The sequence below is a fragment of the Chiloscyllium plagiosum genome, unplaced genomic scaffold, assembly GCF_037043375.1.
Source record: "Chiloscyllium plagiosum isolate Xiang-an unplaced genomic scaffold, Cpla_swu_hap1 HiC_scaffold_25, whole genome shotgun sequence".
Classification (NCBI taxonomy): domain Eukaryota; kingdom Metazoa; phylum Chordata; class Chondrichthyes; order Orectolobiformes; family Hemiscylliidae; genus Chiloscyllium; species Chiloscyllium plagiosum.
In genome coordinates, this window is record NW_028270163.1 from 34412459 (window position 1) to 34440154 (window position 27696).

Below are 27696 nucleotides of genomic sequence, written 5' to 3' on the forward strand. Positions count from 1 at the left end.
TTTACAACTTAATTTTCCACTTTTGGCCACATGTCAGGCTTTCCTCAATGCATTTTTTATTTGGACATCTGCCTAAGCTGTATAGACGGCTTCCTCCAATGTCTGTCTGCCTACCCTCATAAGGACAAACTAAAATATTTTGTCATTAATGAAATCAGATCTTTACCTCACGATCTCGTGAATTATCCATGGTGTAGCATCCTGGCAAGGCTGCTGATAACAACCCCAAAACTGCCAAAGCCATATAAACCTTTTCCTTAAAGTCAGCATCTGTGATTGTCTGAAACAGATGTGAGAAAACATTCATTTTCATTTTTATTTGTGTGTGTGCAGCACTTTAATATTTATATCTAAAAATGTACAAATAAGTGATTGCTTAAAGAGATACTACTGTAAGAAACCTGAAGCTGTAATGTTAACCCAGAATTAAGAATCAAAGAACTTCTTGGGGGAGGTGTGATCATTCGATATTAGATGATTGATATAGCACATTAAGCACTAGGCCTCTGTCAGAGACAACAAGCAAAGGGAATCTGAAAAGTGTAAGAAGAAAATCCACAAGAGTGAAAAAAGATGAAAAGGACAAAACGAAAAGGAGAGAGAATGTGAGCTCGACAGAGAGAGAGAGAGAGAAAGAGAGAGAGAGAATGAAAGAATAAGTTACATTTTTGACCTACAAATAACATGACAGAAAATCAACTGATAACATTTTTATAGTATTGATTGGCTGTAAACTTAAAGTGTAAGACATGATACACTTGATTGGAACCGTGATAACGTTGTGCTCACAACAATGAATGAGTTCATACATCTTGTACAATTGTACATATATTGACTGTTTCACATATGGCATAGGGAAACTATTATGATAAATTCAAACAGTAGTTTCTAAATTATCCAAAGCAATTCAGTACATTTTCAAATCCACTGCACTGATAAAAAAAAGTAATTTACATTTTAAGTGAACAGACATTTTTAGTGAAGAACAGACAGCCTACAGAAGCAGAAAGACTAGCAACTAGTCTTAATCAGACAGTCTTATGCAGTTGAGGCTTCAGAAGGACATTCTTAAAAAAAGTCATTCAGTTTAAGTTAAAACAGAATAAATATCCTGATGCGGGCAATGGTGATCTTCTTTAATTCTGAGATATCCTAAATTAATCTAGTCCCATTTGCCAGCACTTGGCCCATAGCCCTCTAAACCCTTCCTATTCATATACCCATCCAGATGCCTTTTAATTGTTGTAATTGTACCAGCCTCCACCACTTCCTCTGGCAGCTCATTCCATACGCGTGAAAAAGTTGCCCATTAGGTCCCTTTGAAATTTTTCCCTCTCACCCTAAACCTATGCCTCTAGTTCTGGACTGTCCCACCCAGGGAAAAGACCTTGTCTATTTACTCTATCCATGCCCCTCATAACTTTATAAACCTCCAAGGTCACCCATCAGCCTCTGACACTTCAGGGAAAATATCCCAGCCTGTTCAGCCTCTCCCTATAGCTCAAATCCTCCAAACCTGGCAAAATCCTTGTAAATCTTTTCTGAACCCTTTCAAATTTCACAACATCCTTCCGATAGCACAGAAACCAGATTTGTAAGCAGTATCCCAAAAGTTGTCGTACTAATGCTCTGTACAGCCGCAATATGACCTCCCAACCCGTATACTTAATGCACTGACGAATGAAGGCAAGCATACCAAATGCCTTCTTTGCTTTCCTATCTACGTGAGACTCCACTTTCAAGGAACTACGAACCTGCACTCCTAAAGGTCTTTCTGTTCAGCAACACTCCCCAGGAACTTTCCATTAAATGTATAAGTCCTGCTCTGATTTGCCTTTTCAAAATTCAGCACCTCACCTTTATCTAAATTAATCTCCATCTGCCACTCCTTGGCCCATTGGCTCATCTGATCAAGATCCCGTTGTACTCCGAGGTAATCTTCTTCACTGTCCACTGCACCTCCAATTTTGATGTCATTTTGAAACTTAGTAACTGTACCTCCTGTGTTCACATCCAAATCATTTATATAAAATGATGAAAAGTAATGGACTCAGCACGGATCCTTGTGGGATACTGTTGGTCACAATCTGCATTCTAAAAATCAACCCTTCACCACCACCATTGGTCTTCAACCTTCAAGTCAGTTCTGTATCCAAACTGGCTAGTCCAGGTATTCCATGTTTTCTAACCTTGCGAACTACTCCACCATGAGGAACCTTGTCAAATGCTTTACTGATGTCCATACAGATCACATCTACTGCTCTGCCCTCATCTATCTTCTTCGTCACTTCTTCAAAAACTCTATTAAGTTAGTGAGACACAATTTCCCATGCACAAAGACATGTTGTTATCCCTAATCAGTCCTTGCCTTCCCAAATACATGTAAATCCTGTCCCTCAGGATTCCCTCCAACAATTTGCCCACCACTGATGTCAGGCTCACCAGTCTATATTTCCCTGGCTTTTCCTTACCACCTTTCTTAAATAGTGGCACTATGTTAGCCAAAATCCAGTCTTCCGGCACTTATCAATGATCTAAATATCTCAGCAAGGGGCTCCAGCAATCACTTCCCTAGCTTCCCACAGAGCTCTCGGGTACACCTGATTAGGTCCCAGAGATCTATCCATCTGCATGCATTTTAAGAATCCAGCACACCTCCTCTGTAATACGGACATTCTTCAAGATGTCGCTATTTTTTTTCCCCATTTTCTCTAGCTTCCATTCCTTCTCCACAGTAAACACTGATGCAAAATACTCATTTAGTATCTGCCACACGTAAACGGCCTTGCTGATCTTTAAGGGGCCCCATTCTCTCCTTTGTTACTCTTTTGTCTTTAATGTATTTGCAGAATCTCTTTGGATTTACCTTAACCCTATTTGCCAAAGCTATCTCATGTCCCCTTTTTGTCCTCCAGATTTTCCTCTTAAGTAAATTCCTACTGCCTTTGTACTCTTCTAAGGATTCACTCAATCTCAACTGTCTATACTTGACATATGCTTCCTTCTTTCTCTTGACCAAATCCTCAATTCCTCTCGTAATCCAACATTCCCAGTCTTGCCCTTCACCCTAACAAGAATATACTGTCTCTAGATTCTAGTTATCTCATTTCTGAAGGCTTCCCATTTTTAAGCTGTCCCTTTACCTGCAAACATCTGCTCCCAATCAGCTTTTGAAAGTTCTTGTCTAATATTGCCAAAATTGCCTTCTTCCAATTTAGAACTTTAACTTTTAGATCTGGTCTATCCTTTTCCATCACTATTTTAATAGAATAATGGTCACTGGCCCGAAAGTGCTCCCCCACTGACGCCGGAGTCACCTGGACTGCCTTATTTTCCAAGAGCAGGTCAAGTTTTGAACTTTCTCTTGTAGGTACATCCACATACTGAATCAGAAAACGTTCTTGTACACACGGGGATCTCCTTATAATTTTTTTTCTCCATTTCCCGCAGGCTACTGGGGGCTCTATAGTACAGTCCCAATAAGGTGGTCATCCTTTTCTTATTTCTCAGTTCTACCCAGATAACGACCCTGGATGTACTCCCAGGAATATCTTCCCTAAGCACAGCCATGATGTTATCCCTAATGAAAAAGACACTGCCTTTTTTTTCTTGTCCCCCTTTCTATCCTTCCCATAGCATCTATACCCTGGAACATTAAGCTGCTAGTCCCGGCCATCCCAGAGCCACGACTCTATAATTGCTATGTAATCCTCACCATGCCGAGTTCATCTGTCTTACCTACTCGGCCTCTTGCATTGAAATAAATGCACTTTAATTTAGCCATCCCACCTCGTTATCTACTTTGATCATGCCTGCCTGTCCTGACAGTTTGATTTGCTCCTTTTCCCAACTGTACCAGTCTAAGACTGATCTCTTTCTTCACTATCTGGGTTCCACCCACAAACCACCCCCTCCCCCACAGACTAGTTTAAATCCTCTCAAGTAGCTCTAACAAATCTCCCAGCCAGTATATTAGTTCCCTTTTAACTCAGGTACAATCCATCCTTCTTACAAAGGTTCCTTCTACCATAGAAGAGATTCCAATGATCCAAAAATGTGAACCCTTCTCCCCTGCACCAGCTCCTCAGCCACACATTCATCTGCTCTATTCTCCTGTTCCTACCCTCACTAGCTCGTGGCGTCAGGAGTAATCCAGATATTACTACCCACATGGACCTCTTAGTTAAATTCCTAATTTCCTATGGTTCTCTCCTCAAAATCTCCTCTTTGAGAAACTTCTCCTCTTTGAGAAACTTCTACCGTCTCTCCAAGATGTCCTTGATCCTGGCAGCAGAGAGACAACACCATTCTGTCAGCTGCAGAAACGTCTGTCTGTGCCTCCGACTAGAGTGTCCCCTATCACAATCAATCGCTTGGAACCTGATCTGCCCCTCATTACATTAGAACCTGTCTCAGTACCAGAAATCTGGCTGTCAGTGCTACATTCCCCTGAGAGTCCATCACCCCCTACATTTTCCAAAACAGCATACCCACTTGAGATGGGGATAGCCACAGGAGACTCCTGCATGACCTGCCTCCCTCTCCTACCTTTCCTTGATGTAACCAATCTACCTGACTGTATCTTCGGTTTACTTCCCTTCTTGCAACTGCCATCCATCACACCCCTTAGCTCCTGTAAGTTCCTCATTGCCTCTAACTGCTACTCCAACCAATCTATGCAATCCGACAGGATTCGCAACCAAATACCTCCTGCAGACATAATAATCAGTGACATAAAAATTCTTCCTACTCTCCCACATCCAACGGAAGAGCACATCTCTCTACTAAAGGCCCTCTTTGCCCTTTAGCAATCTACAGACCCAGTCTCAGCACAATCTTACTGCTCTAAAAACACTGCTCCAGGCTAATTTAGGATCTATGTTTTATATTTTTAAAGGTTAATCAAGAGACAGGTCAACAAAACATATAATCAAAAAGGAACCCACTTTACTCACTATTGTAGATTTAGGAAAGAAAAAGTAGTTAAATTAAAAAAAACACTCAGCTGCTTCCCTGCTATGAGCCTTTCAAAAGGTCAGAAGTCACAGGACACCCAGGTTATAGTCCACCTGATGAAGGAGCAGTACTCCAAAAACTTGTGATTTCAAATAAACCTGTTGGACTATAACCTTGCATTGTGTGACTTCGGACCTTGTCCACCCAGCTCAACACTGGCACCTCTATATCATGTCTTACAAAAGCACACTAGAAGACTTGTGCTGCGTGACAGGGAGAAGGAAGACTGCTAGATATGAAGAGAGGAATTTGGAGTTGATTGTACGATGCTACAAATCTGTTGAGAGTTGATTTAATATAAAAATAGGTTGCGCGATATCTAATTTTTGTTACTCAGTTAATGAGAAAGTACCTTTTGTGTGGTTTGGTACAATGGTTGCCTATAAAGCAATGTTTGGTCTATGTTAATTTTAGTTCTGTTACAGTAAAAGTCTTAAAATATTAAATCTTGTGATACTTTCAGTCTCTGAGAAATTCATATCTCTTAAACTATTGGTCTCTTTGGAAATTGTAAAAACAGATAGAAGGTAAAAATCAATACTTCTATAATCAGCATCACTTTAGATCTGTACAGCACTTAACTTACTAAGTGGAATGGTTTGCTCCACGTGTGAATTCCACCGGAACCATTTACGCTAATGAGGAGGGCATTACTGATCATGTTGATTAACACCGGCAGTGAGTGAATCACTGTGCTGTTGAACACTGCTGTGAACATGTACTGTTTCTGAACAAGAACACAGGAAACAGAGGGAGAGATGGTAATGAAAACATTATCCAAGAAATGTAAATTCTTAACTTTACATTAATACAACGGGATAAGTTCTTCAAGAAAAACATTTGTAATGCATTATGGCATGTTACAAAGGAATGAATTGCCATAACTGAACTCCCTTCTTTCCCATTCGTAAGAATGAAACAACTTGTATATCAGTTTGTTTGGAAGACGGAAGTAATTTCTTGTGAGCCTTGGTGGTTTATACAATATCAATTTACTCCACTGTACAGTAACTGAACTTGTAATGAAATATGGTATCATGGAGGAGCATTCCAGTCATAAAATAAATTTATGGGATTTATCTTAAGATGATAAATACTTAAGTATACTGAAGATTCATCTTTAATATATAAGGGAAACAAAAACAAGGTGAGTTATGTATATTCTGGTAGCTTTGGCGGTTATGTCATTCAAAAGGTCATATGTGCTAACATATTTACTGCATTCAAGGACAGAACAGTTATTGAATTTCTCTTAGATATTCATATCCAGGGAGTCTTATTTGTAATTATTACATACTTGCTAATTCGACTTAATATATTCAGAGAATAATAAAGTTAAGTTTGGTTCAGTTTAAAATTTAGTTATAAAGAAAAAAATTATGGTTCGGAGCAAATGCCTGTTCTTAACATTTCTTAAATCTTTTATGCAACATCTTCAACTAACTTGCCTCAATCAGGCAAGCTTCATTAATAATATTGCTATGTGGCAGGTCATGGAATTGAGTGACTTTTACTTTTGAAATTAAAAGTAAATATTCTTTTTCTTCTTATTTTATCAGGTTTGCTTCATTTCAAACAAACTTTATGGACAATTAATCATGGGGTAATTAAAGGCCTTTTCTGGCTGAACAACAATAATAATAAAAATGGGACAGCACATAAAACAAAATGAACAAACAAAAATATCTTTGAACAAGTTTTCTTTTAAATACATGTAAATCATGATACAATTGAACTCTTCTCACAGGTTCTGTTCAAATCTATTACCTCTTCTGAAAGTGACACATTTAGTGCTGCATTGTGTGGAGCAACATCCGTGAATTCACTATCATTGAACATCTCCACTTTCACGCTCTGTGCTTCAAAAGCGTGGACAAGTTTATCAATATTACTGCCTAATATGAAATTAAAAATAAAACAAAGCATAAAAATGATAATTTATCATAAATTATGTTCAGATACATATAAGTAAGTCACACTTCATTTTGAAATCTTAAATTTTCAAATGCTTGTTTCTCAGTGCTGCCTATTGATCAAATGCTACTTTGGGACTCATTGTTAAAATATAATATCAGGACCATTTTTGTCAGAATATTTTCCTCGAGTTTAGGATGGTCATCCTGAAACATCAGTTTTTTTTTCTTACAGACCTTTGCTTGCACTGGTGCAACAACTATTAATGTACATAATTTCAATGCATGAGGTGCTAGAATGGTGTTTCCCATAGAGGAAAGTTGTACTTCTACAGAAAAGGAACAAATTGGATTGATGCTCTGCTGAAGTAAAGGTTATTTAATAAAACATGCAGGCTAATCAATGAGCAAAAGATCTACAAACAGTGGCATATAATGGTATGTTACAATGAATAGTTCAGACTTCTCTGTTGAGAATCTGTTTAATTAATTATTTGGTTCTTAGAAGCTTTCCACAATGAATGTTATTCCACTTAGGTCTTACCTGTAGAATTTTTCAGAAGAAGACTAGTGGTATATTTTTGGGGGTTTTGTTCTTGATGGAGTAGAATTAACTCAGGGGATAGTTCCACTGAAACATCCTTTCGACTAAGAGTACCGTTTAATAAAGCCATCATAACCACAATGGATATCAAAAGGCCGATTATGTAAATGCTGTTAAGTATTGAAAAATGTTATTCAAAACTTATTTTAAGAGAAAATTTCACTCAACAGTAAGCTTGAGAAATAACATTATCTGTTATTAAATTAAACCTTAGAATACTTCTGATAATAAAGTATATGTATATAAGACAGAATTTTGCAGCAATATTGAAGGTCTTGTAAGTTGGCTAGATAATCAAAAAAATGAGCCACTCTGCCTCTTTTTGGGAAATCCCACTGAACCACAAACACTCTGGGGGCAGAATTCTGCCCTACCAATGGCCACTGGCTAATCAGAAGTCAGTAGCTCTTCTGTTCAGCAGCATGCTAGTGGAAGTACCAGGTTCAGAGTTCCAGGATGTGGGAGCAACCCAGACTCAAGTAATATGGATATGAGGAGTACTGTAGGCTAAGGATCATGAAGCGTGCTTGGGGATTGGGTTGGCAGCAATGACACTCAGCCCAATCTTCTTCTCACAATGTTCAATCTTTCGGTCAGGCATTGAGCGCTTTTGATTGAGTGACAACTATACACCCTCCACCTGCCCAGGAAGAGACAAGCTGGCCGCAAGGTTTTCAGAGTTGAAAAGTGTGGTGCTGGAAAAGCACAGCTGGTCAGGCAGCATCTGAGAAGCAGGATAATCGATGTTTCGGGCATAAGCCCTTCATCAGGCCCACCCAAAGCTGGTCAATGCCAGCAAAGACACAATGATGCCATTGTGATCATTAATTGGCCATTTAAGGCCCTGAACCTGGGTGGGAACGTCCGACGTTGGGTCTTGCTACCCAGCACATAAATGATGGTGGTAATGGGAGGGCAGACAGGTTCAGGTCTTGGCTTTGGGCACATGACCTTTTTACATCCAAGCTCACCACCAGTGAGAGCAGAAGATGCCACCCACAGTTTTCACTTCATGTCAACTCCAAGTCAAAAGGGGAAAGGATAAGTGAGCTCTTAGAAAGCTAAAAGTGAGAAATGAATTTTGTTTACAGAACCATAGCTGCTGATATTAGTAGTTTCAGTGAATGTGAAAGGATCAATTGAGGTAGAAGGAGGTAAAACATATTTGGTGGTATGTGGAAATAACTCTCCCAAAGGATATGTAAAAGCATGATTCAAAGAGATTATATTAAACAGGAGTGATGCATTTGAATATATCACAACTTATAGCAATTTTTGGGAAACAATCTCTGTATCATTAACTGTGTGATTAATAGCCACACAAGAATCTAAATTTGCAATTTAAGTTTTCTGCACCGAACACAAAATAATGTGTAGAAACAGATAAAGTGGAGGTAAAGCTTACAGAATCAATTACAGCTTTGAGGACAGATAATATACCAAATTAAATCACTAAATCAGGCAATATGAGTTGAGCTCAGAAGAAAGATGGGGCAAGTACACTGCGAGAGCTGTTCTGAAGACCCCAAATCATGGAAGCAAAATAGAATAGCAAATATGTAGACAAATTTCTGAGTGCAAAAATATGATGACAATAACAGTTATGGGGCTACAATTACTCTAATATCGACTGGGACATGAACAGCATGAAAGGCATAGTAGGCACAAACATATTGAACTGTATACAAGAAAACTTTCCTTTAGTCAGCACATAACAAGCATAAAGCCATTTAAAATACTGTGACCAATTTTGGGCCCCACACCTCAGGAAGGACATACTGGCACTGGCATATGTCCAGCGGAGATTCACACGGATGATCCCTGGAATGGTAGGCCTAACATACGATGAACGACTGAGGATCCTGGGATTGTATTCATTAGAGTTTAGAAGGTTGAGGGGAGATCTAATAGAAACTTACAAGAAAATGCATGGCTTAGAAAGGGTGGACGCTGGGAATTTGTTTCTGTTAGTCGAGGAGACTAGGATCCATGGGCACAGCCTTAGAATTAGAGGGGGTCAATTTAGAATTGAAATGAGGAAACATTTCTTCAGCCAAAGAGTGGTGGGCCTGTGGAATTCATTGCCACGGAACGCAATGTTTTCAAGGCAGAGATTGATAAATTATTGATCTTGCAAGGAATTAAGGGCTACAGGGACAGTGCGGGTAAGTGGATTTGAAACACCCATCAGCCATTATTGGCGGAGTGGACTCGATGGATCGAATGGCCTTACTTCCACTCCTATGTCTGATGGTCTTATGGTCTTTAATGACAGGGAGGTAGAGGGAATTCTAGATTTTGTCTTTGGAAATGAAGCTGGACAAGTAGATGAAGACGGGTGGGTAACCATTTTGGAGATATTGACGATAATACAGTGAGATTTGTCATCATTATGGAAAAGGAAGCATGCTTGCCTTCATTGGTTAGAGCACTGAATATAGGAGTTAGGATGTCATGTTGTGGCTGTACAAGACAATGGGGAGACCTCTTTTAGAATACTGCATACAATTCTGGTCATCTTGCTATTGGAAGGCTGTTGTTAAACTAAACAGGGTACAGAAAAATGTTACAGGGATGTTGCTGAGATTGGAGGGTTTAAGTTATAAGAAGAGGCTGGATAGACTGAGACATTTTTCCCTGGAGCTTAGGAGACTGAGGGGTGACCTTATTGAGGTTTATAAAATCATGAGGGACATAGATAAGGTGAATAGCTAATGTATTTTTCCAAGGATAGGGGAGTCCAAAACTAGAGGGCATAAGTTTAAAATGATAGAGGAAAGATTTAAAATGGACCGGAGGGGCAACTTTTTCACATAGAGAGTGGTGCATGTAGGAAATGAACTGCCGGAGGAAGTGGCAGAGGCAAGTACAATTAAATGATTGAAAAGACATTTGGACATGTACATGAATAGGAAAGGGTTAAAGGGATATGAGTTAGATGCAGGAAAATGGGATTAGTCCAATTTAGGAAACTTGGGCGGTATGGACGAGTTAGACTAAAGGATCTGTTTCAATGCTGTACAGCTCTATGACTCTATAACTAACAAAGGCAATTGATGAAGTCATGCAGTGTTGTCTACATGGAATTTAGTAAGGCGTTTGATAAGATCCTACATGGCAGACTGGTCAGATAAATATTGGACAATATGGCCTCTTTCTGTGCCCCAACTTTTCAATAATTCGATGGAAGTCTAAAGAAATGAACTGAAGGAACAGGAGGAGTGAGGAATGTTACAAAAATTATTAAATTTTCTAAAACATTCCCTTATTTTGGTCCATGTAAAAACCTACTGACACTATATTATTTTCTTGTTTATTTAGAACGAAGTACGAAGCCTCTGCATTAACTCAGTTGGCTGGACAGCATGTTTATGATGCGGAGTGATGCCATCAGCTTGGGTTCTATCCCCACACTGGTTGAAGTTACTATGAAGGACTGTCCTCTCTCCTAGCTTGAGGCTCAGGTTAAACCATCACCAATCATCTCGACTGTATTCACAGTCTCATGGTCTGCTAGGATTGTAGTGATTTTATCTTTATTTGCTAGTAAATTAGAAAGGTGCCCATTCATTTCTTGTATGTTTTATGTTCATCACTAGGCTAAATGATTCTAAAATGGCTGATAGATTTTTAAACTAGTAATAGGTTGAGGGATTAAAGGGAGCAGACAGCAAAGTGAAGTTGAGACTAAGATTAGAGCAGCTATATTGATACTGAATGGCCAAACATGTTTTAGGGGCTGAATTCCCAATCCTGTTTCTAATGTTTATGTTCTTATGAAATGTTAAAGCTCAATGTATTATCATTCAACGTCTAATTATTCACTAAATTATGTTTAGCAGAATGATCTCCTTTGATTACTTGCAATGCAGCTCATTTATTTGTTCCCATTTTAATATGGAGAACTTTGAACATTTGATCAAATTGGCCTTCAGAATTTAAAAACTCAGATTATGTTTCCTTGTGTCGATACCCACAAGCACACCTTCCTTAAAATGTTTTCAATGCATGTCAGTTTGGAAATTAGTCATCATTTTAGCTGCTCTTCTTTGAAAGATTTTCAATGGCAGAATTCAATAACATACATGGACCACAAAAGTCCATATACACAGATGAAAATATAAATACTCTATTTGAAATGATGGTAGCATGCTAAACGAAAACATTAGGTATTGATGAGAAACATAAACACCAATATCTTTTCCGTGCTCCAATTTTCCTATTATACCTACATATAAAGGAGTGCACTGCGTTCTCGACTGAAATTCATCAAACGCAACCATGCTATGGTGCGAAATTGGTGTTGCCACAGAGCAATGCCAGTCAACATTGCCGAGTTAGTTTCTGGGAAAGTCAGTAGCTGGTGATCAATGCAGTCAATGCAAATGTCTTCTTCATTTGCTATTACATCCGGTGCTGGATCCTTGGTAAAAACGCTATAATCTGAAAGAAAACAGAGAAATTCAAATAATTAGGATCAAGACAGTGATAAAAAAATGTACTCTTGCATTTACTGGTTGCTTAGTTTTAGCTGAAGTGGAGTAAATGGAGTCATAGAGTCATGCAGCACGGAAACAGACCCTTCGGTCCAACTCGTCCATGCCGACCACGTTTCCTAAACTGAACTAGTCCCATTTGCCGCTGTTTGGCTCACATTCCTCTAAATCTTTCTTATCTATGTATTTGTCCAAATGTCTTTTAAATCTTGTAATTGTACTCATCTTTACCATTTCTCTGGCACTTGTTCCATAAAAGCAGCACCCTCTATGTGAAAAAATTGCATCTTAGGTCTCTTTTAAATCTTCCCCCTCTCACCTTAGACTTATGCTTTCTAGTTTTGGAATGCCCTCCCTGGGAAAATGACCTTGGCTATTCAACTCATCTCTGTCCCTCATGACTTTATATACTTCTATAAGGTCACCCCTGAGCCTGCTATTCTCCAGGGAAAATGGGCCAGCCTATCAAGCCTCTCCTTATAGCTCAAACCTTCCAGTCACAGCAACATCCTTGTAAATCGTTTTTGCACCCTTTCCAGCGTAATAACATCCTTCCTATAGCAGGCCGACCAGAAATTTACACAATATTCCAAATGCGGCCTTACCAATGTCTTGTACAACTGTAACATGATGCTGCAATTCCTGTACTCAATGTTCTGATCAATGAAGGCAAGCATGCCAAACATCCATTTCATCACCCTGTCTATCTGTGACACCACTTTCAAGAAACTATGTACCCGCACCCCTAGGTCTCTCGACAACACTCCCCAATGCCCTACTATTAACTGCGCAAATCCTGCCTGGTTTGTCTTACCAAAATGTCAAACCTTGCATTTATCTAAATAAAACTCTATCTGCCATTCCTCAGCCCACTAGCCCAATTGATCAAGATCCGGCAGTGCTCTTAGATAGCCTTAGACTGTCCACTATACCACCAATTTTGGTGTCATCTGCAAACTTGCTAACCATGCCCCTTAAATTCTCATTCAAATCATTTACACAAATGACAAATAACAGTGGACCCAGCACTGAACCTTGCAGCACACCGCTGGTCACAAGCCTCCAGTCTGAACAACAATCCTCTATCACTCCCCTTTGGTCTCCTCCCATCAAGCCAATTTTATAGCCAACTTTCCCTGGATCCCATGTGATCTAACCTTACTAACTAGTCTATCAACCAAAATCTTGTCAAAGGCCTCGCTAAAGTCCATGTATCGCTCTGCTTTCATCTATCTTGTTGGTTATCTCTTCAAAAAAACTCAATTAAGTTTCTGTAACACAATTTCCCATGCACAAAGCTCTGCTGATTGTCCCTATTCAATCCTTGCCTTTCTAAATGCATATAAATCCCATCCAAAAACTTAGCCACCATCGAGGTCAGGTTCACCAGTCTGTAGTTCTCTGGATTTTCCTTGCAGCCTTTCTTAAATAGTGGCACAACATTAGCCATCCTCCAGTCTTCAGCCACATTTGTGGCTATTGATGACACAAACATATCTGATAGGGTCCCCACAATTTCTTCCCAAACTTCTTAAAATGTCCTGGGATACATTTGACCAGGTCCCAGAGACTTATCTAACTTTATGCATTTTAAGATCTCCAGCAACTCCTTTTTTGAAATGTGAACTCTTTTCAAGACATCATTATTTATTTCCGAGTGCCCTAGCTTTCATGTCTTTCTGCACAGTAAATACTGATGTAAAATATTAGTTTTGGCCTGTTTCCATGTAGGGATTCTGCTCTTTTTCTTGACCACAGCCTCAATACCTCTAGCTTTGCCATCCTCGCCCCTTACACTCGCAGGAACATGCTGTCGCTGAATTCTCATGATCTTGCTTTTAAAAGTCTGCCACTTGCCAGATGCCCCTTTACCTTCAAACAGCCTCCCCCAGTCAACTTTTGAAAGTTCCTGTCTAATACCATAAAAATTGGTCTTATCCCAATCTAGAAAATTAATTTGAGGATGGGACCTATGCTTTTCCATAACTATTTTAAAACTAATAGAATTATGGTCACTGGTCCCAAACTAACACCTCAGTCACTTGTCCTGCCTTACTTCCCAAGAGGAGGTCAAATTTTGTCCTTTTTCTAGTACGGCCATCTACATATTGATTGACAAAGTTTTCTTAAAATATTTAACAAACCCCTCCCCATCCAAGCACAGTCCCAGTCTAGAAAGTTTAAATCCCCTACTGTTTGAATACTATTATTTTTATGGCTATCTGCGATCTCCTTACATATCTGCTCCTCAATTGTCTGCTGACTACCTGGGGCGGGGCGGCATACAATACAATCCCATCAAAGTCATCATCCCCTAATTATTCTCTGTTATACCCATATAATTTTACTGGATGATCCCCCAGGATCTAAGTACTGTTGTGATGTTTTCCATAATCAAAAACTCCACTTCTTGCTTCTCCTTCTAACCTTTCTATAGCATCTATACCCCAGAACATTGAGCTGTCAATCCTGTCCATTCCTCAGCCATATTGCTGTAAGAACTATGATACCTCAGTCCCATGTTCTTATCCATCTGCCTTAACTGTCAGGCGTCTTACACTGAAATAAATGCATTTTAATTAATCAATCAGTCTTTCATCATTCTCTGCTTTATCTATTTAACTTGCTCTTGCCTGCCTTATCCATTTAACTTATTCTCTATAGCATCTGGATCTTCTCTCTTGTCTACTACTGTTTACGTTCCCACACCCCTGCCAAACTAGTTTAAAGCCTTCCGAATAGCTCTAGCAAATGTCCCCTCCACAATATTGGCCTCCCTCCATTCAACTACAACCTGTCCTCTTGTACAGCCACTTCTGCCCCAGAAGACATCCCAATGATCCAAAAATCTGAATCCCTGTCCCCTGCACCAGCTCTTCAGCCATGCACTCATTTGTTCTATTCTGCTATTCCTACTCTGACTCGCATGAGGCACCACCTCCGGCTGCTCATGCTCCCCTTTGAGAATTTGCTGCAATGTGAGCATTCAAAAGTGCACGAGGACAGATAAAACTATAGTTGTACAGCACCCTGTTAATCTATTGCAAGGTATACTGGCCTGCTTGATCTATTTCTGATTCTTCCTCCAATTTTAAGAAAACCTCATCCAAGGATGTCATGGAAACACCATAGCTGTCAATTCCAAGATTGGTATGGCTGTCCAAATCTTCAAATAGACCTGAAGACGGAGAATATAAGTAATGAACTGTTCTATTGTAATCACAACATTATCATCGGCAGGCATGTTTAGAAGGAGATATACCAATTTACAACCAACAATACTTTTTATTCCCCCCAAAACAACAAGTTACACAATCTTTGTGCTATTACTAATTAAAGTACTTGTTAAATACACCAGAATTAGGAAAATGAATACCTGCAAATTTATTAACATCCTGAAGAGGTAAAGTATATGCCAGATCCAGCTCATGCAATTGTGAAAATTCAGCATTTGGTATATGATATTTGACCAATGATGTCACTTTATCAGGGTAGCAGGACTCATTTACAGACATTCTGTTCAAAATCAAAAATCAAATATTATAGATACTATAACCAGATATTGAATATAGATGGCACTGCATGAAATTGGCAGAGTTTCTTAGAACATCATGATTGATTATGTAATCTGCAAATTACACTGCTCTATTTCTCAATCTTTGTATTGCACATTTATACCCAAATTTTCTATATAAGTAAATTGAATATGCTGAAGTAAGCAAAATTCCAAATCAAGACCCTGGAAGCTGTGCCACTGATGAAATGTATCCAAAATGTTTACATGCTGTTGTTAAATAAAAGATTTTACGATGTAATTTCTTTGGATGGAAACCTAATTTTCATAACTGAACTTAACAAGTGATACCTCAGTTGGAGTACAATGAAGAATGGTGAGCCCCACACTGAAGGAAGAAATTAAAAAGACCCTAGGTAGAGTACACATAAAGTTTGTTCAGGTATTACAGGTGATGAGGGACTTCAGTTATGAAGGGAAGCTGGAAAACACAGGACTGTTGTCATTGGATAGAGAGGTTACGAGGATTTCAAGATAATGAGTGGTTTCAATAAAGTTGAGAGAAAAATATTTTCCTCTAGCAGGTTGATGAGTAACTAGGAGTCACAAGTTTAAATTTATTGGTAAATGATTTCAAACACATTTAAAGCGTATTTTTTCCTCCTCAGAGTTGTTAGAATCTTGAATACAGAAAATGTGGTAGAAGCTAATTCTAGAAATAATTGTAAAAGGGACTTGAACAGGGATTTGAGAATGAGGGCTGTGAGCATGGATTTCTCAGAGGAATTAAAAATCTGATAAACCAGCTGCACATGATCAGAGATTGGGTAGCAGTTGAAGTGTCTACATCCACAGCATTTCACCTGCAAATCCAAGCTGAACCTTTTTCCATGGGTTGAAATTATGTAGTGGACAGAATACTACAACAACCTTTGTCTCTTCTTTGGGTGAAATGTTGGAACTTAGCTGTCCAGGTACCTGAAGAATATTTTAAACAGCACTAGAGCCCTGTTCACCTGTAGAGATGACGTAAATTAGGTTTGTTTTCTTTACTCTAAAATTTAGAAGATTAAAGGGTGATCTAATCAAAGCATTCAAGCTATTAACAAGATAAAGATGAATTATTCCTACTCGTTGGGGATTCTAGAACTAGGAGGCATAATCTGAGAATTAGGGCCAGTCTGTTCAGGACAGAAGTTAGGAAGTACTTCTATACACAAAGGGTGCTAGATGTTTCAGACACGCTTCCACAATGGCAGTGGATGCTGGATCAGTTGTTAATTTTAAATCTGACATTGATAGATTTTTGTTAAGAAAAGAATTGAGTGATGATGGGCCAATAGCAGATATATGGATTTAGGCCACAGATCTGCCATTATCGTATTTAATGGTGGAAATGCTTGAACGGCTGAACAGCCTACTCCTGGAGTTTACATGCAGATTTCTTTTTTGGATAACTTGCACTCAGCAAATTAAACCCATTCCTGTTGATAAAAATCACAGTCAATTAGAGTCTTCAGCTCTACATGAGGGGACTCAATAGTTAGCACTGCTGCCTCCCAGTGCTAGGGACCTGGGTTCAATTCCAGCCTTGGGAGACTGCGTAGAGGTTGCACATTCTCCCTGCGTCTGCATGGGGTTCTTCTGGGTGCTCCGATTCCTCCCACAGTCCAAAGAGGTACAGGTTACGTGGATTGGCCAAGCTAACTTGCCCATAGTGTCCAGGGATGTCAAACCAGATGGGTTAGCCATGGGAAATGCAGGGTTACGGAGATAGGGTAAAGGATTGTGTCTGGATGCAATGCTCTTCGGAGGACCAGTGTGAACTGGATAGGCCAGAGGGCTTGTTTCCACATGGCAGAGATTCTATGAGTACAACAGTCAAATCCCTGCACAATGTGGAGATTGATGGCTTTTTCTTTGCAGACTTTAGGCACATTTGATGAAGTCAATCCATGTCATAAAAGGCATCTTTCATTCATCAAATACAGTTTCCTGTACCTCCCGATCTGATGTTACAGGGATTTCTCAAGTGGATGAATGGAATGAACAAAATCCATAGGAATTGGGGGCTGTGACCACCTTTATTTCCCTGGGGGCATAGCCTCAAATTTTGGGAGCTTTTCCAAATTTTGGACAACAGCCTTAGCTGGAAATCTCAATTCGAGGCCCATACATCCTGGAGATGATAAATTCAAATTAGCTCATGTTTAAATCACAGTTCAGAATGGTTGCACTGAAATTACTCCAGACTGCCTCTAGACTTGGCATCACTGAAGTGACTAATAAGAGAATGAGGTTCCACTTAAGAATGTCAACATCAGCATAAGGTTCTTTAGGTTTAAAATATCAACTGAGAGTTCAACTGTTTTCTGAAAGTTTTTTTTTGCATCTGTCCCTCCTTTCTATTTAACCATTTTATTCAAAATAATATGCCCTGGTTTTGTTAAATATTTTTAACAAGTTATATGTTGCAACTCTGAACAGAGCTTTCTTAGCATTAGGCAACAGAGAATATTTCTAAAAGGAATGATTTGTAGTCTCATCCCCTGTGTTTTGTAACCCAATATTATTCCACACACTCACCAAACTTCTCTGGCATCTGCATCACATATACAAAAATGTGTCAACTTTTGACAATTTCCAAAGTAGGCACTATACCCAACATAATGCCCTTAAGAAGATTTCTTATTGAACCCTCAAAATGTACATGTAATACTTACCTGAGGTTATAGCCCACACCAAATTTTGATTTCAGGAACAGCGAGGAGCCAACACATTTGAGCTGCCCTTGTGAGATGACAGCTTTACGATCTACACCAAGACAGAAAAACATACACAGACTATATCAATTCTATCAAATGTTTTATGTCAATTATAATGCCATAAATATCATGATCTGCTGTTGTGAAATCCTTAGGTTTACATAAAATTCAGTGAGCGCTGCCAGTGTCAATAACAAATTTAATATTTAAACAAATATAAGTGGTGATCTATATTGCTGTGTTTTATAAACAAATACGTTACTTTGACAGAAAAGGAAGCAAAGTTTACGACTGCATTCCATTGCTAAACTATTTTTCAACAGTTTGTGTATTTTCTTTCTTTAAAACTGAAAGGAGATTTGAAACTAATTAGGTTTCTTCTAATAGCAGCACCAAGAGATTTAAAGAAAAATTTAAATTTTAAGGGAACTTGGGCTTTGTAAACATAGAAAGTTAGAGCATTAAAATGCGATAATCAGCACTAACCCGCCAGAATATCAGCTTCATCTATGAAGTGAGTAGTCAACAGTATGACCCTTCCTATTTTCCGCTTTTTCAGCAATGCCCACACCTGCTGTCGCGAACAAGGATCCATCCCAGCAGTTGGTTCATCAAGTAGTAAAACCTTTAAAGAGGTGAGAGCAATATTACAGATTAACTAAATTATAGAAAACAAATAAATCCTTTTTTACAGAGGAAAAACTACAAGTTTATAAACACTGTGTTCTTACATTTAAATTGTTGATGCAAGCATCCTCCAGATATAATGGGATACATTTATTATTCTGAACTCATCTGTTAAGCAACTAGAAAAAACAAGTCACTTTGTAACAGTGACTTTTTTTAAGTAAAATAATTCAAACAGAGAAGTACTTAAAATAAAAAGACCATTAATGCTAATATATCAGTGCCGAACAAAACATGAAGAAAGTTAACCAAAAAAATCAAAGGAATATAGAAATACTATCCTATTTCTATATACAATACCTTAAGCTAAAACTGCACAGTGCAAAAGTATTGCATTAACTGGCAATAATGGCCGCTATATATAATAAAGTAAAATGAACTGCTGCTTAGATAATTGGAGACAAAAGAATTGCTCACATTTTCGATAATTTGTAATATCTTTAAGAAGTGTTTATTTGGACAGGTAGATACAAAGATTGGCACTTTGTTCTTTTACTGTGGAACATCATGAGGCATATCAAAAAGATGAAAACCTTTCTGAGCTATCAGATCTTATTGTGATCATTATTTATGTGGAGTCTTAACGGATTTCACTTCAGGTCCGAGTTGATAAACTTTTCTCATAATACGAAAACAGAAATTAATATATAAGTCCGTTGGAAGTAAGTTTACTGACTATTCATAAAATTCTACAATAAACAGGTGAAATTATTTAAAATAAAATAACAAAAATGTACTTATGCTTCTAAACATTTTATGCACGGAGATATATAGAAAATTTTAGAAGATTCAGCATTTCACTTTTCAATGATATATGGGTTCAAATTTCACTTTAATAATGTGTTATTCTAGAGTCTCCACTTCCATAATTAAATGTGGAAATCCAGAGTTCCTCCTCCTCCATAGGATGCACCATTGTTTCACTTCTGACAGACTCGGTACTGATGGTGTGAATTTTGGGTATTTACCCAAGGTCAGTACTAATCATGGCTGTCAAAGTTAAGATAGACTGTGTTTATGAAATAGTGTATTTTAATCAATGTGTTCCGACACAGGGTAAACCTCTCTGCTAATTTAAACCAGACACACAGAAAAGCTCACCTCACCCCATAATCTGTAAAAGTACGAGTGATAAAGAACTACCTAAATTCCACTAATTAAAGAAAACATTAACAATTTATTCTTTAACTCCAAGAAAAGAGAACATTAAACAACAACTATCTATACTTTAAGCCTCATTTGTCTGATCAATTTATCTACCTCCCACCCTATAACAATATACTGATCCAATAAAACCATCAATTATGATTTAGTTTCAAATCAAGTTTCAAAACCAGACAGCTGTCAATCTTCCCTTTGTATCTTCCTGTCTTCTTTTCTTCGGTCTTCTGCTGCACAGGTCTTTCATAGATAAAGGTACCTTTCAGAGATCAGATCTGCTGGCAGTGTGTATTGGTGCTCTTTGCTTCTCTGGCCAACTGTTCAAAATGCCTGACTTTTATTCCCCAAAACATCTCATTGGTTTGATGTTGTTAAAACAGTAAAATTCAAATTCGATTGGATTTTATTATCTTGAGGCATACTTTAAACTGATTGGCTAAATTCAAATTGTTGTGTAACCTGAGCTCCATCTCAAATGTTACATCTTTAAGTTGTCCAGCACATTTTGTGCCTGCAGTCAGTCACATCACAGGCTTCCCAACTTTCACTCTCTCTTAAAGGTACAGTACATGCCTACAACTTTATAACAAATGTTATAAATGATCAACAGCTAACAGCCTCGTTAGTCTTGAAAAGTTTTTTTTTAACAATAGTGGAGTCTCATTCCCTAGGAAAATTGTTCCTGCTTTTTGAAAATAAAATGTTAAATTTTACTTTTACTGTTTGTCTCTTTTAACACTTTGTCTTAATCCCAACTGTATTTCTCAACCTATTCTCCTACATCTATATCATGTAAATCTGATTTATATTTCTTGCCTCATACTGCCTGGTCCCTTTTCAAGGACATAAGAATAGAAAAGACCGTGGATTTGTGGAAATTTTCATTTGGAAGCTGATAAAAATATTCTTGATAGTTGTCAGCAATGTGTTCTGCAAAAGCTGATACTTTTGTGTTAAGAGCAAAATTGGGGTCCATTATAAATTTGAGTGCCGAGAATTGTAAATGGTAAGATGGGGTGAGAATTGAGCAACAGGACACCATAGGACCAGGACAGGAAGTTAACAATAAGAATTTGGTAAGAGAAATCTTGCCAGACCTTATGGTGACAAACCCTCCAAAAGCCTCATCAGAAGTAATACTTAATGAAAAAGCATATGATTCAGTCTAATTGACAATTTACCTAGTCTTGTGTCATCAGCAAATTTAGGTACCACAAATTTGGTCCTTATATCTAAGTCAATGATATAGATTGTAAATAGTTGAGGTCCCAGGTCTGATCCTTGTAGAATTCCACTAGCTGGAGCTTACCAAACCAAGAAAGATATTTATTGTTACTGTTTGCTTATCGTTAACTAACCAATATTAATATATTACCCTAAGTCATTTTTTCTTATCTTTAAGAACCCCAACAGCTCAAAAAGAGGCTCAATGGTCTATCAAGTCTGCATCAATCCTCTGAAGAGCATCCCACTCAGACACAGCCCCCTATCCTTTCTCTGTAACCCCCCATTTTTAGCATAGCTAATCCACCTCGCCTGAAGACAATTTAGCATGGCCAGTCCACTTAACATGCACATCTTTAGACTGTGGGAGGAAACCAGAACACCGGGAGGAAACCTATGCAGACACAGGGAGAATGTGTAAACACCACATAGGCAGTTGCCCGTGGGTGAAATCGAACTTGGATCCCTGATCCTATAAGGCAGCTTTGCTAACCACTGAGCTACTGTACCACCTATTATGTAGGTGGTGCAAATGCCTCTTGGAAATCCAAGTTCACCTTATCTATAGCTTTCACTTTATTCATTTCTGGCATACCTAATCAAAAAATATTAATAAATTAGTTACAAACATGATTTTCCTTTCAATAAACCACATTAACTCTGTTGATCCCATTATGATTTTTTAAGGACACTGCTATGACCTCCATAATAATGGAGTTCAGCAATCACCATTTTACAGATGTTAGGCTAAATGATTAGAGTTTCCTGCTTTCTGTCTCCTTCTCATTTTTAATAAAATGTGTATTTTTTCTATTTCTAACCTACCAGGACCATTCCAGAATCTAAAAAAATTTGGAAAATTATAAATATTGCCTCTACTCTTTGCAATCACATCTTTAAAAAGCCTAGGATGCAGGTTTTATGGTCTTAGTAGATAAAATAGGACTAAAATTTTGGAAATGTAAAAATAATTTTTGAAGTAGTTTCAAAAATATCTTTCATTATACTAATTGGTGTATTACTGGTTGAGAGTTCATATCACTGATTAAAATAAAAAGCGTAACCATACCTATAGATCCACCACTGATGTCTCACCTTAGGATCTCCCAAAATTGCCATCCCCATTGAAAGTTTCCTTTTTTGTCCACCACTAAGTTTTTCTGCACGGACATCCATAATCGTTTCCATATCCAGTTCTTTTATGACATTCAGCACCTGAAATAAGCAACAATGAAAAGATAAGTTAAAAACTGATTATTTTCAAAATCATTTTGAATAAATGCATTCAAAAATACTAACTGAAAATCACTCCAACACTGACCAGCACAAAGATCAGTCATTATGCGAATTACTGTATAAATGTTCTTTTTTTTAAACACCAAGACAACCTTAAAAGCACAAAACTCTCTACTTATATCTTGGGTCTGTTGCCCCATAATTGAATCTGTTCTACTTTCTGTGCTAGCGAATTTCTTCTGAATTTCCTATTTGATTTCTTGGTGCACTGTGAAACATTCTACTTGATGATGGTTGACATAAAACTTCACAGTGCCAGATCCTAGAATCGTTATGCTCCTGGGTTATTTTCTGAAAGGTGCAATGGAACCCTAGCCTTTTGTTCATTTTAAATTTAAAAAAATGTTAGAAGACAACTCCATCTTGGCATGCTCTCTCAGTCACTTATCTGGAAATGCATCCTGCTATCAATCTAGAGGACCTCCGACTGGCTTTGAGAGCTCAACCACCTTCCTTAATTCAATGGCATATCTACTTTCTGATTGCAAATTGGCCAATTAATGGAAAATCAGTGGTTTATTAATTTTTCCATTTCAATTCAGGTTTCTGATCCCCATTTCAACTTAATCACAGACTGCTGAAGCTCATGGAAAAAGTCCTGTCCTCTGTGTCTACTCTATGAAACTCTTCCATTAATTTGAAAAATCTCAATCTGTTCATCCTTCAATCTGGTTCTCCAAGAGAAAGGCAAGCCAATCTGTTCATCTTTTCCTGATAGTTTAGAACTGTGAGGTTATACCTACCTTCCTTCTTTAGGAAGAAATCTTTCATGCACCTTCTCCAGTGCTTCTCTAACTTGTTATGGTATGGCTACCAGACTGTAAACAGAATTCCAATGAGGTCCCACTAAGATTAGATACAAGTTTAGCAGAATGGTTTTAATTTTCACTTTGTGATGTGAGATGTGTGTTTCAATTTTGAGTTAGAGATATTTGGGACCGTTTGTTTGTATGTAGAGGATTTAATGATTAATTTGTAAGACTTTATGAGCCATACTTTGTTTAAAAGTGCTTGAGAGAAATAGTTTTTAGGGGTTAATGGGAATTTGTTTACACTGGAAGAGGTTTTACCAGTGAACAAATTAAACAATGTAGTAAATTAGGCTTCAGTTGGAAGCATATAGAATTGTTTGGGTTAGGGAAAACACCTATTGCTTAAAAAAACCTTTTAGTTTCAGTTCAAATTTACAGAAGTCATGGTTCAAGCTGTGGAAATCAGTTTCTCTTGAAGAAGCAAGACAGGTTACCACATTGAAAATGAGTTTAGTTTGAAAGTTCCAATCCAGAATTTGTTGACGTAACATGCTGAAGGGGTTGTGTAAAGCTGAAATAATCTTAAACTCAGTTGTCTGAAGACTTAAGGAAGACACGATCAGATTTTTGGCATCCAGAGTTGAAGCATTAAAGTTAAGCTCTATGTTTTTGATAGAGAAGGGAACGCTCTCCGATGCTTGAGTATCGTAAAGGGGTGTTGTTGGGATTAATGGGATTGTATTTTATCAAATTGTTAATTTGTGTCAGGTGTAAATAGTTTGATTTATTCTCATTTACCTTGTTTTTCTGATAAACTTCTGTTTTATTATTAATACCAAATCTGCAACATTATGTGCTTGTGTTTGAGTAAAGGCCAACTTGTTGAAACCAAAAAGGTAACAAAATATGTTCTATCAGATTTCAGCCTGGGATCTGACTTGTCCAGTAATAACATTAGCTTGGATCATAGTAAGTTGTAACTTTCTAGAAATAAACCCTAGTGCTTAGTTTCCTTCTGTTATGGTCTCTGCAACCTTTAGTGATTTGTACATTTGTACCCCCAAATCCTGTTGCACCTTCAACCTATTTTGATTCTTGTTTTTCAAGTAATAAGATACCTTGTTATTTTTCTTACTGAAAAATAATACCTTATACTTAACTGTAACACTAAAATCAAGGTTGATCTACATTCTTCCTGTTTTAATTGCTCAGTAGAAATGGGAAGATATCTGGAAATTGTAACTTTTTTTAATGACATAAGATCTTTGATGTGATTGTAAAGATTATACTTTGATTCTGATATTTTTAGGCTTTGATCCTCAAAGAAGTAAGGTCGACTTTACATGAGGTATGCAAAAAAAATTATGTTTTGTTTCAAAGCCAAAACCATTTAAGGTTGACATTTGCAAGGGATTGAGTTTTACATGAATATGTATGATTTTTGTGCACTTCTGATACAGAATTTAGGAGAGTATTGTAATGAAAGGTAAATTCATACATGCTAGATTTGTGATTCTGACAAATACCTGGTCATTTTTATTGTAATCAGATACAAACAAATATTCATTTATTTGCTAGATTAACTTCTTACATTTATATCCTCACAAATAAAACCCAACAATTTAAAAATGCAAATCAAAAAGGAACAAGCACCAAAACTGAATTAGGAAGTGGTATTGAAAAGGGTTTTGTAAGCTCTTCGCAGACTTACCTCTTTATCAATTTCCTGTGCTGTGATTCCTTTTATCATAGCAAGAATTTTTAAATGTTCCTTTACTGTAAGACTGTAAAATAGGACATCAAACTGTGGACAAACCCCCATCATCTTTCTGATCTGAATTATTTCATCCAATTCAGAAACTCTGTATCCATAAACTGTTGCACAACCTATGAGGGAGGAAGAAAAACTCACATTAAATCTTACTAATCATGGTCCTGAAACAAGCAGCTTTCTAACCCGTGTGCAGATGAATAGTGATTTACACAAATTTTCACCTGAAGAGTATTAGCATATTTCCTATTGTTCAGAGAAAATCTTATTCACACAGAACAGAGTAGTTTAGGTACTATACTCACTGATTGGACTGGTCTGACCATAAAAGCACAATGAGGAGAGTTACACTACAACAACACTACTCCAACATGGCCAACACATCAAATAAAAAAAAACATGAAAAATTATCAGATTTTATTGTTACAATGATGGATTAAAATTTGCTAGTAATGCAGCCTTTTTGGAAGAATGCTGGTTAAATACTGCTCACTTGTAAAAATGTCTTGTTCTGGTTCCCACTTTTAAGTCAGTAAGTTCAGTGTTAGAATTTTGAGAAACCATCTGTAGAGATAGGTTTTTTTCAGACTTTGGGATTTTGCTGGAAATTTAAATATACTTAATTAAATTTTGAATGAAATATTTATCATTCTTTGGAAACAAAGATTTATCTTTTTATGTTAAGGTTGAATTTCCATTTTGTAATCTTTTTGATGGTTGCTAATAATAAGGGAAATAGCACTGGTATTTTCAGTAGACTACTAATCCAGAGAGCCAGGCTAAATGTTCTGAGGGCATGGGTTCAAATCCCACCACAGGTAAAATTTAAATTCAATTAATAAATCTAGAATTAAAAGCTAGTCTAATAGAAACCAGGAAACAGCTGTTGTAAAAGCCCATCTGATTCATTAATGTCCTTTGGGAAGAGTAATCTGTCATCCTGACATGTGACTCCATTGCAATATGGTTGACACTTAGTAGCCCTCTGAAAAAGCCTAGGAACCCACTTAGTTCAAGGCAATTAAGGATGGCCAACACATGTTGCTGCAGACAGCAATGCCATTATCCCAGAAGGAAAAAACTTTGTAGATAGAATAGGATGTAAAAAATTTGTTCCACTTTGATAGTCTAATGAAAACATACTTAGAGTACAGGTTTCTATTCTAAGGCAGTATATATTTTTTTCTAAAACGAGTCAGCAAAAAAAGGAGATAAAAGTTATTTTGTAATAGGTTATTTTATAATATTATTTTATAATAATAACAGAATGTGTGATTTGCCTTTGTGTATTAAAATGATATGTAGCAGTTAAAAAGTACTGCAACACTGTGTGGGGCTGTTAACATAATATTACATAACAATGTTACATGAAAGAGTCGATGCAGATTATCAGGAAATGACAAGGGGTTAAACAAAGAGAAAAATATGGCTTTAGCAGTTGAACAATAATTGTCTCTGCATGCTAAAGACATGTATTGAGAATAAGCTCTTGCTCACCAACAGTTTTCCGCTTCCTTAAATAACTACAACAAAATGTCTTTGCTGAAGTCCCACTTTAAGCACTGGTATCTAATCAACTGACTACCATCTTATTATTTTAAAGTTAAACTTCACGATCTATCCACTTAGAGGGCTCCAGGGACAGAAGGTCCAGAACTGTCTCAATGTCTCAAGATTCAAACAGACAGTTATGAAATTTGCCTATTATAATAAAAAAAGATAATTGCATGGAGGATAATTAGGTATATAGTGTAATCCATTGTTTAAGAAGCTCCTAGCCGGACCTCTTGTAAGAAACATAAGACATAGGAGCAGAAATTAGGCCATTCAGCCCATGAAGTCTGCGGTGCCATTCAATCATGGCTTAAAAGTTTCTCAACCCCCATTCTCCCCTTGATCCCCTTTACAATCAAGAACCTTTCTATCTCCATCTTAAATATACTCAATGACCTGGCCTCCACAGCCTTCTGTGGCAGTGAATTCCATAGGTTCACCACTCTCTGGCTGAAGAAGTTTCTTCTTATCCCCATTCTAAAAGGGTCTTCCCTTTATTCTAAGGCTGTGCCCACAGGTCTTAGTCTCTCTACCAATGCAAACATCTTTCCAACATCCACTCTGTCCAGGCCATTCCGTATTCTGTAAGTTTAAATTAGATCACCCTCATCCTTCTAAACTCCATTCAGTATAGACCCTGTATCCTCAAATGTTCCTTATATCTTAAAGCTTTTCATTCCTGGAACCATTCTCATGAACGTCCTCTAACATGCTCCAGGACCAATACATCCTTCCTGAGATACACGCCCAAAACTGCACACAATATTCCAAATGTGGTCTGACTAGAGACTTATAGAGCCTCAGAAGTACATCCTGTTTTCATATTCAAGTCCTCTAAAACTAAATGTAAACATTGCATTTCCTTTCCTAACTACTGACTCAACCTGTAAGTTTACCTTGGGAGAATCCTGGACTAGAACTCCCAAGTCTCTTTGCACTTCAG

At 37.6% G+C, this 27696-nt stretch overlaps 1 protein-coding gene across 5 annotated transcripts in view; it reads right to left on the bottom strand.

Moving 5' to 3' along the window:
- The window catches only part of abca5 (ATP binding cassette subfamily A member 5), a 92549-nt gene that overhangs the window by 27941 nt on the left and 36912 nt on the right, over positions 1-27696 (bottom strand). For all 5 annotated transcript variants that reach the window (XR_015761411.1, XR_015761412.1, XM_088000598.1 and 2 more), the window contains exons 12-22: positions 25140-25315; positions 22476-22595; positions 18795-18933; positions 18267-18357; positions 15406-15545; positions 15088-15207; positions 11766-11976; positions 7474-7643; positions 6784-6911; positions 5603-5743; positions 167-280 (exon numbers count right to left, since the gene is read on the bottom strand). Coding sequence is in view for 3 of the 5 variants with exons in the window: in XM_088000598.1 (XP_087856724.1) it covers positions 167-280; positions 5603-5743; positions 6784-6911; positions 7474-7643; positions 11766-11976; positions 15088-15207; positions 15406-15545; positions 18267-18357; positions 18795-18933; positions 22476-22595; positions 25140-25315 (1550 nt within the window). In the remaining 2 variants the exon portion in view is untranslated. The remainder of the gene's footprint in view (positions 1-166; positions 281-5602; positions 5744-6783; positions 6912-7473; positions 7644-11765; positions 11977-15087; positions 15208-15405; positions 15546-18266; positions 18358-18794; positions 18934-22475; positions 22596-25139; positions 25316-27696) is intronic.